At 43.2% G+C, this 21,033-nt stretch overlaps 1 protein-coding gene across 3 annotated transcripts; it reads right to left on the bottom strand.

Moving 5' to 3' along the window:
* Positions 1-647: 647 nt before the first annotated feature.
* On the bottom strand, positions 648-19,739 carry LOC124144045 (general transcription factor IIF subunit 2-like). 3 transcript variants are annotated; one of them, XR_007218525.1, is made up of 9 exons: positions 19,608-19,739; positions 14,811-14,890; positions 12,406-12,566; positions 10,589-10,621; positions 9,249-9,330; positions 7,603-7,699; positions 6,267-6,407; positions 5,093-5,309; positions 648-5,010 (listed from the first exon to the last, which is right to left on the bottom strand). XR_007218525.1 is itself a non-coding variant. In XM_046513267.2 (8 exons), the coding sequence occupies exons 1-8, from the start codon at positions 19,683-19,685 to the stop codon at positions 5,193-5,195; spliced, it is 789 nt and encodes a 262-aa protein (XP_046369223.1). In that variant the 5' UTR covers positions 19,686-19,739; the 3' UTR covers positions 648-5,192. The 3 variants fall into 3 exon arrangements, 1 of the variants encoding a protein (XP_046369223.1); XR_007218524.1 differs by having other exon boundaries at positions 649-4,380; positions 4,712-5,309; XM_046513267.2 differs by having other exon boundaries at positions 648-5,309.
* Between the last annotated feature and the right edge of the window lie 1,294 nt (positions 19,740-21,033).

Genomic DNA, 21,033 nt, shown 5'->3' with positions numbered 1-21,033 from the left:
TTACCACACGAAGTGCAACAAATCACTTGAGCACCTCGATTACAAACAAAAAAAGATTTGAAAAATATCTGTACAGCAGTAACCATACTGTTTATGAACTGCATGTCAATTTTGTCACACGATTTTGACTGGACAATGCATGGACACGTTAGTACAGCCAAAATATGACTCCATAATTCCAGCCTACTTCGGTAAGGATGAAACTATAGTCAGTCAACTCCCTTGCCTCGGGAAGATATAATTGTGTGTATTCATACCCTGATTCTGTGCCCAGAACAAAACAAGTTGGCCTGGCCCAGACTCAATTATGAAAAGGTTTGGAATATTACATATTATCATCCAAAACTGGCTCCCACAGGAGATATCACTTGGGTGAGATCAAGCGATATCTATACTGTAGATATCGCTGCAATGAAATTGCATCACAAGGCTTTGCAGACCATTGTGACATCATTGGTTACCATGACGTCACAATCAAATTACATCACTAATGGCTCTGCTACTGCTGCTGTTAGTAGTGCTTTTTACACTTAAGACACTGCTTATAACTTTCTACAAACTGAAAAAGTTGGAAGAATGATGTTGGATGATAAATAAAATCTCACCCTCGTGTCTTTTGATATCAAATATATCAACACTTGTTGATAAAAGTGGAAAAAATCCTCGGCAAGCCTCAGAGTTTTCCCACTTTTATCAACTGGTGTTGATATATTTGATATGAAAAAACACTTGGGTGAGATTCTCTATTTCTGTAATTGTTCACTTGTCTAATTTTATTACTTTATTTGATTTAAACTATTTGCCATAAAAACATCCTGCGGGTTGAACATGTTGAATTCATATGCTGCAACCACAATGAGATCGAGTTGAGATTCAAACCCACGATCATAGGTTCCTGTCATGTGTAAGGGAGGCAACTCTGCACATTGACCTCAGCACCTAAGATCACTTGGCCACCGAGATCAAAAGGGTAAGCAGTGGTTGACAGTCTGTACAATGATACATGCAACCAACAGTGTCAAAGCAGAAAAAGAACTTATAGCACACACATTGGGCACCTATTCTACCCTTGAATCCCCATTTGGGCAAGCATGGAAAGAATTGGCACCCCCCTAATGTACCCATGGGACAAGCATGGGCGAAGATGGCATCCCTAATGTACCCATGGGACAAGCATGGGCAGAGATGGCAGCCCTAATGTACCCATGGGACAAGCATGGGCAGAGATGGCATCCCCCTAATGTACCCATGGGACAAGCATGGGCAGAGATGGCACTCCCCTAATGTACCCATGGGACAAGCATGGGCAGAGATGGCACTCCCCTAATGTACCCATGGGACAAGCATGGGCAGAGATGGCAGCCCTAATGTAACCATGGGACAAGCATGGGCAGAGATGGCATCCCCCTAATGTACCCATGGGACAAGCATGGGCAGAGATGGCACTCCCCTAATGTACCCATGGGACAAGCATGGGCAGAGATGGCACTCCCCTAATGTACCCATGGGACAAGCATGGGCAGAGATGGCACTCCCCTAATGTACCCATGGGACAAGCATGGGCAGAGATGGCACTCCCCTAATGTACCCATGGGACAAGCATGGGCAGAGATGGCACCCCTTATGTACCCATGGGACAAGCATGGGCAGAGATGACAGCGCTTATGTACCCGTGGGACAAGCATGGGCAGAGATGGCACTCCTAATGTACCCATGGGACAAGCATGGGCAGAGATGGCACTCCTTATGTACCCATGGGACAAGCATGGGCAGAGATGGCACAACCCTAATGTACCCATGGGACAAGCATGGGCAGAGATGACAGCGCTTATGTACCCGTGGGACAAGCATGGGCAGAGATGACAGCGCTTATGTACCCGTGGGACAAGCATGGGCAGAGATGGCACTCCTAATGTACCCATGGGACAAGCATGGGCAGAGATGGCACTCCCCTAATGTACCCATGGGACAAGCATGGGCAGAGATGGCATCCCCCTAATGTACCCATGGGACAAGCATGGGCAGAGATGGCACTCCCCTAATATACCCGTGGGACAAGCATGGGCAGAGATGGCACTCCCCTAATGTACCCATGGGACAAGCATGGGCAGAGATGGCACCCCCCTAGTGTACCCATGGGACAAGCATGGGCAGAGATGGCACTCCCCTAATGTACCCATGGGACAAGCATTGGCAGAGATGGCACCCCCCTAATGTACCCATGGGACAAGCATGGGCAGAGATGGCACTCCCCTAATGTACCCATGGGACAAGCATGGGCAGAGATGGCACTCCCCTAATGTACCCATGGGACAAGCATGGGCAGAGATGGCACTCCCCTAATGTACCCATGGGACAAGCATGGGCAGAGATGGCACTCCCCTAATGTACCCATGGGACAAGCATGGGCAGAGATGGCACTCCCCTAATGTACCCATGGGACAAGCATGGGCAGAGATGGCACTCCCCTAATGTACCCATGGGACAAGCATGGGCAGAGATGGCACTCCCCTAATGTACCCATGGGACAAGCATGGGCAGAGATGGCACTCCCCTAATGTACCCATGGGACAAGCATGGGCAGAGATGGCACTCCTAATGTACCCATGGGACAAGCATGGGCGGAGATGGCACTCCTTATGTACCCATGGGACAAGCATGGGCAGAGATGGCACACCCCTAATGTACCCATGGGACAAGCATGGGCAGAGATGACAGCGCTTATGTACCCGTGGGACAAGCATGGGCAGAGATGACAGCGCTTATGTACCCGTGGGACAAGCATGGGCAGAGATGGCACTCCTAATGTACCCATGGGACAAGCATGGGCAGAGATGGCACTCCCCTAATGTACCCATGGGACAAGCATGGGCAGAGATGGCATCCCCCTAATGTACCCATGGGACAAGCATGGGCAGAGATGGCACTCCCCTAATATACCCGTGGGACAAGCATGGGCAGAGATGGCACTCCCCTAATGTACCCATGGGACAAGCATGGGCAGAGATGGCACCCCCCTAGTGTACCCATGGGACAAGCATGGGCAGAGATGGCACTCCCCTAATGTACCCATGGGACAAGCATTGGCAGAGATGGCACCCCCCTAATGTACCCATGGGACAAGCATGGGCAGAGATGGCACTCCCCTAATGTACCCATGGGACAAGCATGGGCAGAGATGGCACTCCCCTAATGTACCCATGGGACAAGCATGGGCAGAGATGGCACTCCCCTAATGTACCCATGGGACAAGCATGGGCAGAGATGGCACTCCCCTAATGTACCCATGGGACAAGCATGGGCAGAGATGGCACTCCCCTAATGTACCCATGGGACAAGCATGGGCAGAGATGGCACTCCCCTAATGTACCCATGGGACAAGCATGGGCAGAGATGGCACTCCCCTAATGTACCCATGGGACAAGCATGGGCAGAGATGGCACTCCCCTAATGTACCCATGGGACAAGCATGGGCAGAGATGGCACTCCCCTAATGTACCCATGGGACAAGCATGGGCAGAGATGGCACCCCCCTAATGTACCCATGGGACAAGCATGGGCAGAGATGGCAGCCACCTAATGTACCCATGGGACAAGCATGGGCAGAGATGACAGCGCTTATGTACCCGTGGGACAAGCATGGGCAGAGATGGCACTCCTTATGTACCCATGGGACAAGCATGGGCAGAGATGACACTCCTAATGTACCCATGGGACAAGCATGGGCAGAGATGGCAGTCCCCTAATGTACCCTTGGGACAAGCATGGGCAGAGATGGCACTCCTAATGTACCCATGGGACAAGCATGGGCAGAGATGGCACTCCTAATGTACCCATGGGACAAGCATGGGCACAGATGGCAGTCCCCTAATGTACCCATGGGACAAGCATGGGCACAGATGGCACCCCCCTAATGTACCCATGGGCAGAGATGGCACTCCCCTAATGTACCCTTGGGACAAGCATGGGCAGAGATGGCACTCCCCTAATGTACCCATTGGACAAGCATGGGCAGAGATAGCACCCCTTATGTACCCATGGGCAGAGATGGCACTCCTAATGTCCCCATGGGACAAGCATGGGCAGAGATGTCACAGCCCCTAATGTACCCATGGGACAAGCATGGGAGTTGATGGCACCCCTAATGTCCCCATGGGACAAGCATGGGCAGAGATGGCACTCCCCTAATGTACCCTTGGGACAAGCATGGGCAGAGATGGCAGCTACCTAATGTACCCTTGGGACAAGCATGGGCAGAGATGACAGCGCTTATGTACCCGTGGGACAAGCATGCGCAGAGATGGCACCCCTTATGTACCCATGGGCAGAGATGGCACTCCTAATGTACCCATGGGACAAGCATGGGCACAGATGGCACCCCTTATGTACCCATGGGCAGAGGTGGCACTCCTAATGTACCCATGGGACAAGCATGGGCACAGATGGCACCCCCCTAATGTACCCATGGGACAGCCATGGGCAGAGATGGCACTCCCCTAATGTACCCATGGGACAAGCATGGGCAGAGATGGCACTCCCCCAATGTACCCATGGGACAAGCATGGGCAGAGACGACCCCCCCCCCTAATGTACCCATGGGACAAGCATGGGCAGAGATGGCATCCCCCCCTAATGTACCCTTGGGACAAGCATGGGCAGAGATTGCACTCCCCTAATGTACCCATGGGACAAGCATGGGCGGAGATAGCACCCCTAATGTACCCATGGGACAAGCATTGGCAGAGATGGCACTCCTATAATGTACCCATGGGACAAGCATGGGCAGAGATGGCACCCCCCTAATGTACCCATGGGACAAGCATGGGCAGAGATGGCACTCCTAATGTACCCATGGGACAAGCATGGGCAGAGATGGCACTCCCCTAATGTACCCATGGGACAAGCATTGGCAGAGATGGCACTCCCCTAATGTACCCATGGGACAAGCATTGGCAGAGATGGCACCCCCCTAATGTACCCATGGGACAAGCATGGGCAGAGATGGCACCCCTAATGTACCCATGGGACAAGCATGGGCAGAGATGGCACCCCCCTAATGTACCCGTGGGACAAGCATGGGCAGAGATAACACTCCTAATGTACCCATGGGACAAGCATGGGGTCGTGCCTATACCCCCAGGATATCTCCAAGGGTCAGTTACATAAATATGGACGTTGTCCAGCAGCTAGTGCTATGAGGTGTTCTGTTCCTTGTAATGTCGGTACTCTGGTTTCAGCTCCCACATGTTGCGATGCGGCGCCTTCATGTTGTACGTGCAGATCTCCTTCAGGATCTCCTTCAGGTATGGCTGAAACGACACAAGTGGAATTCTTTAGATCTATTCCCCATTCAAAAATGTTGCAAGCTCTTGACGGGAAAGTCAATCGAAAATAATAGGTTGAACAAAGGGAGGTAACTGGGTCTAACAGTGAGTGAGTTGGGTTACAGCTTGATGTGGGAGGAAAGCCCGAAGTGATGCAGGTTCAGAGCAAAGGTATGGTGCAGCCGTGCTGACAAACCTAGTAACAAAATCAGGGCGAACTAGGGCGTGCCAAAGGGATACAATGAGTCAATGTGAGTCAATGTGAAACAGATGAGAGTCAAAGTGAAACAGATGTGAGTAAAAGTGAAACAGATGTAAGTAAAAGTGAAACAGATGTGAGTCAATGTCAAACAGATGTAAGTCAATGTCAAACAGATGTGAGTCAATGTGAGTCCAAGTGAAACAGATGTGAGTCCAAGTGAAACAGATGTGAGTCAAAGTGAAACAGATGTGAGTAAAAGTGAAACAGATGTAAGTAAAAGTGAAACAGATGTAAGTAAAAGTGAAACAGATGTAAGTCAATGTCAAACAGATGTGAGTCAATGTCAAACAGATGTGAGTCAATGTGAGTCAAATTGAAACAGATGTGAGTCAAATTGAAACAGATGTGAGTAAAAGTGAAACAGATGTAAGTCAATGTCAAACAGATGTAAGTCAATGTCAAACAGATGTGAGTCAATGTGAGTCAAATTGAAACAGATGTGAGTCAAATTGAAACAGATGTGAGTCAAAGTGAAACAGATGTGAGTAAAAGTGAAACAGATGTGAGTCAATGTGAGTCAAATTGAAACAGATGTGAGTAAAAGTGAAACAGATGTGAGTAAAAGTGAAACAGATGTGAGTCAATGTCAAACAGATGTGAGTAAATGTGACCACAAATGCAATCTTAGGGTTGTGACACAAAAGATGAACAAAGGGATGTGATCCACAGATGAGACCTACCACTGGTTGGTTGGTGATCTTGACAAGGTCCTTGACGTTGTAGTACTGATGTTTCTCGAATGCATTGAAGAGCATGTCCTGCACCTTCTCACGATCTAACCTTGACCTCTTGCTCTCCTCCTTTTTACGTTTATCGCCATCCTGTAGAAACATGACAGTACGTCACAAACATGCACACAAAGAAGCCTCAAACTACCTCAAACTACATACAGTGACCACCTAACAGACTTAATGTCTGGGTTGTTCTTATTAAATCAAAGATGGCTACCCGGCAGCCATATTGAAATTCCAGTTTTGATACCTTGAACACACTTGAACACACTTGAACCCCTTTACAGTAACAAACATCCACACAAAACTTTAGCTGAATCCATTACTTCGGAGAAGTGAAATTCTGTGGCTTGTTTTGTTTGTTTGTTTGTTGTTTAACGCCACACTCAGCAAAATGACGGTGGTCTGTAAATAATCTAGTCTGTACCAGACAATCCAGTGATTGAAATCATGAGCATCGATCCACACAATTGGGATACGATGACATGCATCAACCAAGTCACCGAGCCTGACCACCCGATCCCTTTAGTCGCTTCTTATGACAAGCATAATCTCCTTTTACGTCAAGCATAGGTTGCTGAAGACCTATTCTACCCCGGATCTTCAAGGGTCGACTTCCGTTAGTGAACACTCATGTCACTACATTATTATTACCCAGAGTGCATCAAATTCCATTCTCAGCCCCCTGGAGAGTATACAAACCAATTGCTGCATGAGGCACTCGAAGATTTACTGGCACACTACCATCTCATCCTACCAGGTACCCTTTCACTGCTGGGTGAACAGAGGCAATGCTGCATATTTCAAACAAAGTCACTTGCCTAAGGAGACACCACATGTGCTTCATGTGTTTCAGTGTGGGGGAGGACCAGAGCCCCAGAAACTCTCGGGAATCAAGCTGCCGAACACGGTCACCCATCCACCTAGTTTGATAGTTTGTTTGTTTGTTTGTTTGTTTGTTGTTTAACGCCGCACTCAGCAATATTCCAGCTATATGACGGTGGTCTGTAAATAATTGAGTCTGGACCAGACAATCCAGTGATTATTATCATGAGCATCGATCCACGCAATTGGGATAGATGACATGCATCAACCAAGTCAGCGAGCCTGACCACCCGATCCTGTTAGTCGCCTTTTACGACAAGCATGGGTTGCTGAAGACCTATTCTACCCCGGAATATTCACGGGTACCCGGGTAGGGTCGGGTAATAGGGGGTCGGTACCCAGGTAGTAAATTTGGACTCATCCCAGCCCTACAGCACAATGTAGACCTAGATTGACCTACCAGGGAAGCGTAGGCACTCCGGGGTTTGTAGGACTGGACCACTCCGCTAAGCTGGATCACCTCCCTCTTGGGTTTGTTCTGGATCTCCCAGTGAAGTCTTCACATGGAACAAGACAGAATGCTTTACTACAGTTGGTTGGTTTGTTGTTTAACGCCACACTCAGCAATATTCAAGCTATATGACGGCGGTCTGTAAATAATCGAGTCTGGACCAAACAATCCAGTGATTGATATCATCAGCATCGATTGCCGACACATGTAAGTGTACTTCTGCATAGCTGTATTTGTTTGTTTGTTGCTTATCGCCACACTCAGCAATATTCCAGCCAAACAACAGCGGTTTGTAAATAATCGAGGCTGGACCAGCAATCCAGTGATTGACAACATGAACATCAACCCATGCAATTGGGATATGATGGTTGGTTGTTGGTTTGTTGTTTAACGCCACACTCAGCAATATTCCAGCTGTACAACGGCAGTCTGTAAATAATCGAATCTGGACCAGACAATCCAGTGATTGACATCATGAGCATCGAAACATGCAGTTGGGACACGATGACATGCATCAACTGAGTCAGCGCGTCTGACCAACCAATCTGTTAGTTGCCTCTAAATACAAGCATTGGTTGCCGAAGACCAAACCTAACCCGGATCTTCACGAGTCTGCATAACAGTAATGGATGGATGAGCTAAAAGTAGGAGATAACCCAGCTGTGTTTTGAAAGTGAAGGTCCAGCTGTAGATGAGTGAGTGAGTGAGTGATAACGGTTTTACGCCGCTTTAAGCAACATTCCAGCAATATCACGGCGGGGGACACCAGAAATGGGCTTCACACATTGTACCCATGTCGGGAATCGAACCCGGGTCTTCGGCGTGACGAGCGAACGCTTTAACCCAGCTTAAGATGAGAAGCTCTTATTTTAATTTGGGGCTGACCATCTCTTCACCCTGAACTCAACATCACCGAACATGCCCTGAACATGGGTGCCAGCAAAAAGTAGTTCCCCGTGACAGTACTACTTACGAATTGCATGAACCCATGCTCCGGCGCAGTGGTGACTCAACATAACACCACTGCCACAGGCTATTACGCATATCATATCGCCCAATTATTCTTTCTTTCGTTCGTTCGTCCATCCGTCCAATCATTCGTTCGTTTCGTGAGGATAGTAGTATAGACAATGACAGTTCGGGACCACATCCACTAGAGCCAGATTTATATACCTATACTGCTACTACTGAGGGAATTTTTTATGTCAAAATGATGACATGATTCAACGATCGCCATGATTTGTATTAAAAGAATCATCAATATTAATTAATAATGGATAAAATTAACTGTAGCCTTCAACATTTTTACTAATGTAAGCATTCGTTTAAATGTGATCCAACGATAGTAAACAATCTATTTTTAATCTCCAACCAGTTCCTTGGTTTTGGCACGGAATAATTGACACGCTTGTTGTCTTCCCTGTTCTATTAACTTTTTTTTCTCGTCTTCGCTAATACCACTGGTCTTACGAGAATTTGATCGAATCTCCTGCTTCATTTCGCTGTATTTGGTGAGTTCTGACAACACTAAACGAAACTCCTCCTCAGATATCTTACAATCAGCCAGTGCTGTTTGTAAGATATCACTCACTCACCTCTTGAGTTTGTTGTAGTTGTCATCAGCGATAGGTCGACACTCTGCTCGCTGGAGCACCTTGCCTTCTACTGCCACCCTCTCTGAAACAGACACCTCAGACTAAACATGGCATACATATGGCGGTGGGGTGGGGACTTTGTTTCCTCATTATTCACAGACAAAACAACACAAAATGTAGTTTTCATCCTACTGAAAACACATAGACATTCAAAAATTGATAAATTTTATTTTAAACTTTGATGACACCAATAAGCAAGTTTATAGTGCTGAGAGGTCAATTAGAAAATCCATCTTCATCTGATTTCCTGGTACATCTAAGGGAAGCAACTCTACACAGCAAACTGAAGTGCCTTACACCCGCATCATCATAAAGTCTGCCACACGTTTCATTTTTATTTGCATTTTTTTAAAAATCAAAAAATCTAAATACTTAAAAACAATGCGATTCATATTGCACACAGTTACTTCCCTTTACATGCGCACTGCTTTACTGAGCATCTCGTGTTATGGTCATGGTGGCAATAGGAGTTTGTATGCTCCCTTATGTAAGGAGGACCTTTCCCAGGTTAATGGTACACAACTGTTTGTTTCATACTTGTTTGAACAAACAAAAAAACAAAAAAACACCGCCCACACTATATTTTCAAAAGTCACTGCCTGAGACCCAAGTGAGCAACTCAGACATTAACAGTTCCTTATAAATACAAGCGTATAGTTGACAAAGTCATCTATATCCCCCGCCCATTTTAACACATTATGGTCCCAAACCAGGTAACTGACCCAACATTTCTCTTAGCCCATGTCAAAATAGCTGCAATGGAAATTCTAAAATAAACATTTCTAAAACTCCTTAATATCAAATGGCACAAGTTCAGTATGTGCTTTACATATAGACATGCAGTGTTTGGCAAGGAAATATTTAACAGTTTATTTGTTATACTCCTTAAGTAAACCAATCCTATATTAAAACTTAAATCCAACTTGTTGTCATGGAAACATAAACAATAAAACTTTATAAAAGTGCTATATATCAAAAGGCACCAGTTCAGTATGTGCCTGGTAGACATGCAAAGTTTTGTAAGAAATTATTAAACGGTTTTTGAGTTACGCTCCGGAAACGAACAAAGTAAGAACGCTATATCCGTTGTTTCGTTATAAACGTGTTCATTATATCCATCAATTTTACATGATAAACTATACAGCAAAAACACAATTCATTATATCCGTCAGTTTGTTATAACTTATAAGTGTGTTCGTTATTAACATAGTTTACTGTCAGGTAAATGTAGGACAAACACAAAACAAGAGGTAAGCTTGTTTCCTTGTAAAGACACATACCTGCAACCTTTTCCTTTGTTGCACCATTTCCATCTGAAACAAGTCAACATAAAGTGATGAAGTAGGTGACTTCATATTTTCATCACATTGGCAACATTTTGGCCATGTAGCCATGGCAACAAGAAAATGGCTAAAATACCTGTCGACTAAGCTACTAACAGTAAGCAAAACTCACAAATACTCACCACAGTGTCAAGGTATTACGCTGCTAAGATATAAACTCACAACTTGAGAAATATTCATTTCATTGCATGTCACTGACACTAAGTGTGATAGCAAAAAGCCGAAAGTGCCACCGACGACCTCCGTGGTCTAGTGGTAGAGCGTTCGCCCGGAGAGCGGATGGTCCGGGGTTCGATCCCCGACCGCGTCATACCAAAAGACATTAAAAGATGGTACTTGTTGTTACCCTGTCTGGCGCTCGGCATTAAGGGGCTAAAGCAAGGACTGGTCGGCTCGGAGTCAGTATACTGTGTCTGAGTGGGGTATTCATGTTAAACTGCGGCATGGTATCTCAGTGGGCTAGCACTATAAATCGGCATCAGTCCGGACTAGTACAAGCAGCCACACAAACACACACACTTACATGCACGTTGCTACATAAGTGCAATAATCTTGGACGCGACGTTAAACCCCATTTCACCTCACCTCACCACCCCCAAAGTGACACCAGTGTTCTCTTTAACAATATTTACCACATTTTTACCGGTAAAATTAGGCTTGGATCGGTAATTCATGTGACTGTCAGTCCCTGTGGACCAGCAAATAAAGTACCTGATAAATCTTTGTTGTTGAATGAAACATCGGCGATATTCATATAAGTAGATTTTTCGAACGAAGGCAGCTTGTCTGTTACCATCAGGGTTTCCCTTGTCTATTTTTAGCGCAAGGAAATAACATTTCACTTTGCTTTGAGGTTAAATATATTTGTAGCGACTTGTCTCAAAATATTTTTAAAAAGAAACAAGAAAATTGTGACTGAACTTTGTGTGAATGATGTGTAGATCTAACGAAGTTACTTCAGAGATGACGTCAAATTAGGGAGGACTGGTCATTTTTAGAGTTGCTAGTCCATCAGTACAGGCAGTTTCAAAAGCCAGCAGAAACACTCAATCTCACTAAAATCAGACCTTAATTCTCGCTACCGCTAAACTAAGATCTGAAGACATCCCATTAGGGGTCACTTCAGAACGACCTTTCATCCGACTAAACAGAGCGTCGCTTACCAGATGATGATAGTGACAGTCAGAATGTGATTTCTAATCATACAACCTTGAAAACTTTAACATGGGGTATTCCGAACAATAGTTGCGGGTTTAACGACTGAATCCATACAATCTAGACCATCTATTAGCCATTCCGGGATGTTTTTTTGCTCAGGTTTCAAATTTGTAATCGAGAATTTGTCAAAATATGTTGCGAAGCGTAGTCGCCAATTTGAAATTAGTGCCGTAAAGCACGAGAAAGCTGCCTTCTGATTGATCATTCCGTTCGTCAGTCAAAGTTTGCGCAAGGTCGGGCTGACGTGACCCGTAATGGGATGTCCTCAGATCTTTGTTTAGCGGTAGCGAGAACTAAGATCTGATTTTAATGAGATTGCAGGAAATCTTCGACACAGACCAAAGACGTTTACTACTTTGGTGTAACCCACAAAAGAGGTGATGTACCTGACATACGATGGGGGATCTTGGGGGTGGAGGTCTTCAGTCTCGTGTCAGTTATATTCACAATCAGCAGATCCTGGCACAGTAAAGGGAGGACAGAGCCTACTGTACCCAAACATGTCTATATTTGAGTTTGTGAAGCTGTAAACCCACCTTTAGCAAATATGGGTGTCTGTGACATGACCACCAGATTCTGAACACCGACGCCAGTGAGAACAAACTTATGGTCTCGTGGCGCCTGTGCTTGTCCAGGTTCGACTTTCATCATTGTTTCGTGGGAGGAGAACATGACATCAGGCTTTAGGCCAGGACTTCTGTAACATCACAATACAAGTGTTTGGAATAGACAAGCCAGTGCTCAGTCCAGGATTGGATTAACAGGAGAACAATAGATTCTTTACATTTTTTATGACCCGGGTTCAATTCCCAACATGGTTACCATGGGTACAATGTGTGAAGCCCATTTCTGGTGTCCCCCGCCATGATATTGCTGGAATATTTCTAAAAGCAGTGTAAAAACATACTCACTCACTCACATTTTGTATCATTTTTTTATGATCTTGTTCAAATTTAGCTTAGTACATCTGCCAATACATAGGTGTGAAATGATCCAGCAAGGTCACTATATGATATTTGTTATGATACATAGGTCGATACTAGGGGTGACTATTGGTCTGGAAATCACTATTGCGATAACTATTGATATTGCAAGCAACTATTGCAATAAATATTGATAGTTTTCAGTGTATTATTTTAGATGAATTTTAGAGCTGAATTAAACCTTGGAACTGAAGTTTCCTTTGAATGTGATAACCATAACAACAAATAAAAAGTAAAGTTTGAGATGTGACTGATTTGGTTTTTTCTTTACCCTAATAATTTAAGAAAAAGAAACTTCCACATTACCATGTGTTAATTACTACCACTCATGATCAAAAGAAAAACAAACAGCACTGCATGTACAATCGAAACTATCGATGTTCCTAACTGAAATCAATACTATTGATCGGAAATTGATTTAACAATTGATTTATTGACTTTAAGTGCTTACCAATAGCAATATTATATATCGATATTTTGATTTATCATGACACCCCTAGTTGATACAACATGAATCGCAGTATGCATATTTACATCAAATCACGTGGAAACTTCTTGCCTATAAATATTTCAGAGCAGGTTCGAAAGGAAAAGCTAGCTGCAGACACATGTTCGAAGCAGCAATAGTGACCTTGAAACGCTAAATACAACACATTTTGTGACATTTAACGGACAAAAATACCGGGAATAATTAATGAGTAACAAATAATTTATTTTCGCAAGTGTATCGTCTTGTATCGATACAGAAAAGAATGTATCATGTATTGTATCATCACATGAAAACTCACAGTGCATCAATGTATCGTTTCACCTCAACCAATAAATGTATTTCATCATGCAATGGTATCTCAAACTTTGCTTGTTTCTGTTCCCTGGTTGTAATAATTTTACAGAATCCATTCTCAATAATCCAGGGTATAATATCTCTAGTCTTAGCATATTCGCCGCCACAGTTTCGTTTAGGAAGTGACGGCAGCATCCCCATCACCCTTCAGGGATTTGTCTCGGATTCCAAACTCAGTGCCACTGGCAAGCAAACTGGGATATTTTTAAAGTTCTTATTATCCTAAATTTCAAGTATTTTCACAAAGAATCTTAATATTGTATTCAGTGAGTGAGAATGGTTTTATGCCGCTTTTAGCAATATTCCAGCAATATCCCGGCGGGGGACACCAGAAATGGGCTTCACACATTGTACCCATGTCAGGAATCGAACCCAGGTCTTTGGCGCGACAAGCGAACGCTTTAACCACTAGGCTACCCGACTACCCCTAATATTGTATTCAATGCAATGATCTTAAACTTCATATTATATATTCATCTATATTGGTCTTGTTTGTCAGTAAAAGAAAAGCCACTTCTACAAAGCCATAACATTAGTTTTAACCATAACAGCAGGACTTGGGAGAAGTTTAATTCTAATCTAATTTGATGCAGATGAATATTGGCCTTTGAACAAGGCTAGACAAATCCCTGCTTTTCTATCTAACACAGCACTGGTTTCTTAAGAATAATTTGATTAGATGACTAGATCTAATTAATTCTAACGGTGTGCTATTCAAATTCAGCCTAAACCGAAGCTATCGTAGCAAATGGGTCCTGGGTAATTATCGCAACAGAACAGAGATAATCATGATGACAGGGGAGATAATCAATATGACAGGGGAGATAATCAATATGACAGGAGAGATAATCAATATGACGGGAGATAATCATGATGACAGGAGAGATAATCAATATGACGGGAAATAATCATGATGACAGGGGAGATAATCGTTCTGACTGTCCAGATCTAATTATGATCAATTACTCAATTATGATGGAACCACAAATTTCTGAGTTACTAAATTCAAAGACTTCACTGACAATACCACAAAAGGTCACCAACATATCGTACAACTACAAGTATGAAGTTCAACAACCAACAAACAAACAAACAAATGAAGTTCACCACTCACTTTGGTCGTGTGATCCGCAGCTTGCCCACCTCACTGCCTCCTTGCGCCTTCTGCCATCTTTCCGACAGATACTTAGGAACCTGAAGAAATCAATTTTGAACATAACACACAATATCTATATTCACATAATTAATAATCAGTAAGTGGAACAACACTGACAGCCTCCATGCAATGTAATCTCACGCCAAGTAGTTCGTAAAGTTAATCACTAGAATGTGTAAAGTATAAAGTGACATAATCAATATTGTTTCACAAGTCTGCCCTCAAATACAAACAAGTATTTGTCACAGAGTGACGAAATATCCCCCGCCATATACACCATAGTACCAAATATGAAGACAATCCAGCGATTAGTTCTTGAGATATTGTGGCAACACCGTTTTCCAACTCCAAAAACAGATTTGCCTGCTGTGACCTTGAAAATGGGGTCAAGGTCACCAAATCTGACAGGTGTATGCGGTGTCTGTATATACACTATAGTTCCAAATATGAAGACAATCCAGCGATTAGTTCTTGAGATATCGCGGCAACACCGTTTTCTAACTCCAAAAGTAGATTTGCCTGCTGTGACCTTGAAAATGGGGTCAAGGTCACCAAAACCGACTGGTGTCTGCGGTGTCTGTATATACACCATAGTTCCAAATATGAAGACAATCGAGAGGTTTAGTTCTTGAGATATCGCGGCAACACCATTTTCCAACTCTAAAAGCAGATTTGCCTGCTGTGACCTTGAAAATGGGATCAAGGTCACCAAAACCGACTGGTGTCTGCCGTGTCTGAATATACACTATAGTTCCAAATATGAAGACAATCCAGTGTTTAGTTCTTGAGATATCGCGGCAACACCGTTTTCCAACTCCAAAAGCAGATTTGCCTGCTGTGACCTTGAAAATGGGGTCAAGGTCACCAAAACCGACTGGTGTCTGCGAAGTCTGTATATACACCATAGTTCCAAATATGAAGACAATCCAGTGTTTAGTTCTTGAGATATCGCGGCAACACCGTTTTCCAACTCTAAAAGCAGATTTGTCTGCTGTGACCTTGAAAATGGGATCAAGGTCACCAAAACCGACTGGTGTCTGTGGAGTCTGTATATACACCATAGTTCCAAATATGAAGACAATCCAGTGTTTAGTTCTTGAGATATCGCGGCAACAAACAGGTGGGACGTACAGACGGACGTACGGACGTACGGACGGACGTACGGACGGTCGTGAATACTATATCCCCCGCTTCGCGCTTTCGCGCGGCAGGGGATAAATAGTAAAACACTCAAAACCGGAATGAGATTTTTCAATACTCTGTAACACAAACTAGAGTGAAATATATCAGACACCATCTTCCCGAGGCAAGAGAGTTAACTGACTTTAAAAGTCCAGTTTCCACCCTTTTCGAACTAGGCTGGAATTCCTGGGGTCGATCGTAGTGCCACCAGTGGCTATTACAAGTTATGTCTTTTCTATGCCTCTCCTATTGACCTATCAGATTCAACCTCTCGTATCACTTGCATTTGCTTCAAACAAAACGGTGGCGCCCAGTCAAGATGATCTGATTGATAATCAAGATCTATATTGTGATAAAACGAGTCTTACATCGCGAGGTGCATCAAATCACGTGATCACCTTGATTAAAAGCATGAAAAGATTTAGAAAATATCTGTTGACAACGAGTTAACGGTGCACATGCTTTGCAAATCCTGCACTCAACCGAAATCTGCATGACACTTTACGAACCGGATTTCGATTTCGGAGTGCGATTTTGATTGGACTATTCATAGACTCGTTATACCAGCCATAATACCAGCCTAGTTCGGCAAGGGTGGAAACTGGACTTTTATAGTCAGTTAACTCACTTGCCTCGGGAAGATGATCACACACATGCTATAAAATGTAGTGAGCTGGGTTTGTAGCACTAGTTTGTGTTGTGCTTTTTAGCAGTAACTGTCGCTGGATGTGACTGAAGTTTCGCTGATCTCACATGTATGTGATCCTTTGCGTTAGTCGTGTTGGGTAGGTGATGCCAACCCCAAATGAAGGCAATTAGGTGAGTGAGTGAGTTGTGTCTTAGTGATACAGGTCTTAGACGTTACCCCTTCGGTAAAACTCACGAGCACAGATATGTTGCTGACAAAACTATCAACATAATGGGGGCGAACCGGGATAAAAACCCACCATCATAGGTTACTGGCGTGCCCAAGGGATGCAACTCTGCACAGCGAACTGCAGCGCCTAGACAACTGGGCCACCTGTGCCCCTGGAGGCAAGTAGGAATATCTATGATAATTTGGGTCTAAAATTAATAATCCCCCGTAATCATTATTAGAATGACTAACTGTATGGTTCTTAATATATTATCCTTTGTAGTACAACATTTAGCTTGACAAAATCTGTAAAAGTCGAAAATCCAGGCAATGTTTTTCTACTTCATCCACTTTGCGGAATATGGTTGCAATACCATCCGTTGCTGGTGCTGAGACGTCAAGTGTATTGAATGTGAAACGTAAGTCAGGTTGAGAGAATGTTTGTGTGTTTCTTGTTTAACGCCAAACTCAGCAATATTCAAGCAATATTCAAGCAATATGACGGTGGTCTGTAAATAATTAATCCTGTGATTATGAGCATCAATCTACACAATCAGGATACGATGAAATGCTTCAAACAAGTCAGAGAGTCTGATCCCGTTAGTCACCTCTTACGACAAGCATAGTCACCTATTGCAGCAAATGTTGCTGAAGACCTATTCTACCCTGGAACTTCACGGGTTATGGCATAATGAATTCTACCACAGATGTAGATTGTAAGTTACAATGAATTATCGACCACTGGTGTAGACTGTAGGTTATATAGAGAATCTCACCCAAGTGTCTTTTGATATCAAATATATCAACACGAGTTGATAAAAGTGGAAAAATTTCGAGGCTTGCCGAGGATTTTTCCCACTTTTATCAACAAGTGTGAGATTTTATTTATCATCCAAAATCATTCTTCCAAATTTTCCAATTTGTAGACAATTAATATATATTCTCTGCCAGAGGTTATATTGTACATGTTGTACATGTTGCAGGGTAGCCTGCAACCTCGGGGTATCGCGGTACTTGTCATGTACGCTAAACGGAACTAAATGCACTCACTAACCTTTATGAGTATTCGTGTTCTCTGTATCAGATATCATTCATGTTATCAAACAATGCATATTTTACTGATAAAAGTTCATTATCAGTAGCTCCGAGTAAAAGCCGGGCCTCGCGCTCTGTTTGACAAGGGAGATAACTCCATTGTATCGCGGTACAGAGAAAAGTTGTGTATGGAGGTCCGAATTGGACAAAAAGGGGACATAATTCTACCAACCACTTGGTATGATCATGCCAGACATCAGTGATTTGTCCAGACAAGTGCAAAGACAGCACAAGTAAAATTCTAAATGTGTTATCAGCAATAGGTATTCAATGCATATTTACCGAAAAGCAAGAGAAAAATATTTTTATAGGTCAACATCAAAATATCAGTAATGATATTTTAAGATTGTTTAAATAGAATTGGATGACAATAATTTGTCACAAAATGGAAAAATGTTAAAAGTCAACAATGAATATATAAAAAGCACTCCTAGTATGCCTAAGGTATGTATTTATCTTTTGGTTACTAGTGAAGAACGTATTTCTAAGTTTGGCATTATGGCCCTTATGATCTCCTAATAGATTCTGGGCACAGAGCGGGAAAAAATGTGCGGACTACATAACTTCCGTTACCTCATTAGTCGCCATGAATATGCAGATGATCTAGTTCAGGTCGATAGAGAAAGTTTACTTGGGGAACTGCGGGTTATATCGTTGGCCATTGATAGATGGGGGTAAGGCAATATTACAACAGATGCCAGAAGTATATGTATCAACGGATTAATAACTCCTTACTTACAGCAGACGGAACATTCCGAGGAAATTGAAATTGTTTACGAAGTGAGCACTTCCTGGTTACTGATTTGCATTAATAGACAGTCGCTATGAGGCGTGTCCCGCGTGAACTATCGGAAATCACAAATGCCGCGATACGATGAATGCCGCGGTACCATGGGGTCCGAGTATATATTGTATTGTTGTGAAAGCCTAGTGATAGGGAAAAGGAATCCGATGTAACCCAATGTAGTGATTGGTGCTTCCACGCTCGTACATTGGGTTACATCGGATTGGCCACCCGATGTTACTCGTATGTTTCCGGGTGTGATCGAGGCACGTGATCAACTTACCTGCCAAATGTGACAGGTGACAATCGACAGATTGAGACAAGACAGCCGACTGAACAGACGAAACCCACTGAAGCTTACGTTCTCGATCTCCCCTTCATCAAGCTTACGCTGTAAGGTAAGCACCTTTTCCCTATCACTAGGCTTTCACAACAGCATTCTGCACTTGGATCGGGAGTACTGTACTTCACAGGCTACCAATAGAGTTAGTTGTAATCAGTTTCCTACCTTGAGCCTGACACAATTTCAGATACGGGCATATGGTCTCTGAGTGACACAACAAGCCCTTATGATTGAAGCGGTACGCGAAATCCGTGAAGCCACAGCCAATACTAAACGCTAATATAAGCTGCGCACGGTTAAGTGCAGTAGGTAAGATACTTAGCAAGTTTCTTATTTTCGGCTGTATCCTATATAAAATATACAGTGACTCCTATGTTTAGTGTTACAGTCATATTGGACCAGTGCAAGAGCCGCAAAATGATTAACCTCACAGTTCACACAATATTTTATTTGAGAGAAACTTTACTTTCAACACTGACATTTTAGTTCACTTGCCTTTACAAGCCATACACCTCTTGGGGCTGCAGACAAATCTACCTCGCGTGTTTCGTGTGCTTTATCGACACTTTGCATCGTGTTTCGCACACTCTTCTTTGAAGATGATAATGAAAAAAAACACGATCAACTTCCGTGTCTGCGCAGATATAACTTCCGTATTTTCCTTTATATTTGGATTCCGTCTCTAAACAAAATAATTGCGCAAGCTGACGCCGCGCGGAAAGAGTTGCGACCAGTTAATACTGTTTCTAGCTCAATACAGCGACACACAGCGAGAGACCGTCAGGTGGCGCTCCTCCTTATCTCAAATTACTGCTCAAAAGTACCGAATTACTCTGAAACACGCGCATTATTCTTGCGCCACATTATGTTTCATCAACTTCAAGTGAAAATAGAAATTGGCTCTGGATGATATCCGATAGATATCCAAATGATATTTATTTTTTCAATAGGTACTAGGATACGTTTTATGCAGTACAAATAAAATGCCAGAAAGTAGTGCGCGCAAGGACACTAAATAAGGTTGTGTTTCGGACCCATAGCCACAGATCCTTTCAACTTGGTGCGGTAAATTAAACTTTGAGTGACTGGAACATCCTTCAACCGTGAAATTTGACTGAAATGTCCCCAATTATATGTCCTCACCTCTGATGTACAATGTATTAAACAAATGGCATATAAATGTAAGACAGTGAAATAATACTTAGGTAAATATATTCCGTTTAAGGTTTGAAAATTTCGTCACTTTCTCGTGATGGTAATTATATTGCGGTGCATTTTTTTCGGAAGCAGATAATTTAAAACATAATTTATGATCCAATGGTCGGCCCAACCTCTGTGTGCATACACACCAAACTAAACCCTCACACGTCAATAAAGATAAATTAAGACTCTGAAAACATACAAACATGCTATTTTAAACGTTTTCTTGGTGTGGGTAAATTTGCAGCAAACTTTGCTATTCTGGGTGAAACCGGACGTCATTGTATGTTTATAAATACGCAAATATGGGTAATTAAGTACTCGATTAAGCATTCGCGAATGACTGCAAGTCGATATCCCTTCCAAAGTTATGTTAGCTTAAAGTATTAGATGAGAATGGAAACGTCAAATAGGCATCGTATGTGAGGCAAATGTTATTTTAATAGCGGTTTTGCGTATGTGTGGTTATTCCAAGATGTTGGTGATAAGAACATGTTTTATCTGCATTTAGAAGATGCTAAAGAGATATATATTTCCAATCATGGTACCACAGTTTGGAGTCCCCTACTTTTTAGTGCATTATGCAAAGATAAAATATCTTCTGCAACCCGAATTATATAAAACAGTACTCAGAGACCAACGATTAGTTAGAGCAATGTGTAAATTTCGAATATCTCTTCTCAACTTTCGAGTCAACGTTATTCGTAAAAGGTCATGGTTA

This window comes from Haliotis rufescens, unplaced genomic scaffold (genome assembly GCF_023055435.1).
Source record: "Haliotis rufescens isolate VD_foot unplaced genomic scaffold, xgHalRufe1.0.p SCAF_52, whole genome shotgun sequence".
NCBI lineage: Eukaryota > Metazoa > Mollusca > Gastropoda > Lepetellida > Haliotidae > Haliotis > Haliotis rufescens.
This window is presented reverse-complemented; position numbering and strand designations above follow the sequence as displayed.

Excerpts from the sequence above, each read along its gene's own strand:
- LOC124144045 (XM_046513267.2), bottom strand. The coding sequence starts at position 19,685 with ATGCAAAGTGTCGATAAAGCACACGAAACACGCGAGGTAGATTTGTCT. Across the intron at positions 7,700-9,248 it reads AACTACAACAAACTCAAGAG|ACTTCACTGGGAGATCCAGA; the intron begins GTGAGTGAGTGA and ends TTCCATGTGAAG. Across the intron at positions 5,310-6,266 it reads AGATCACCAACCAACCAGTG|CCATACCTGAAGGAGATCCT; the intron begins GTAGGTCTCATC and ends GTGTCGTTTCAG.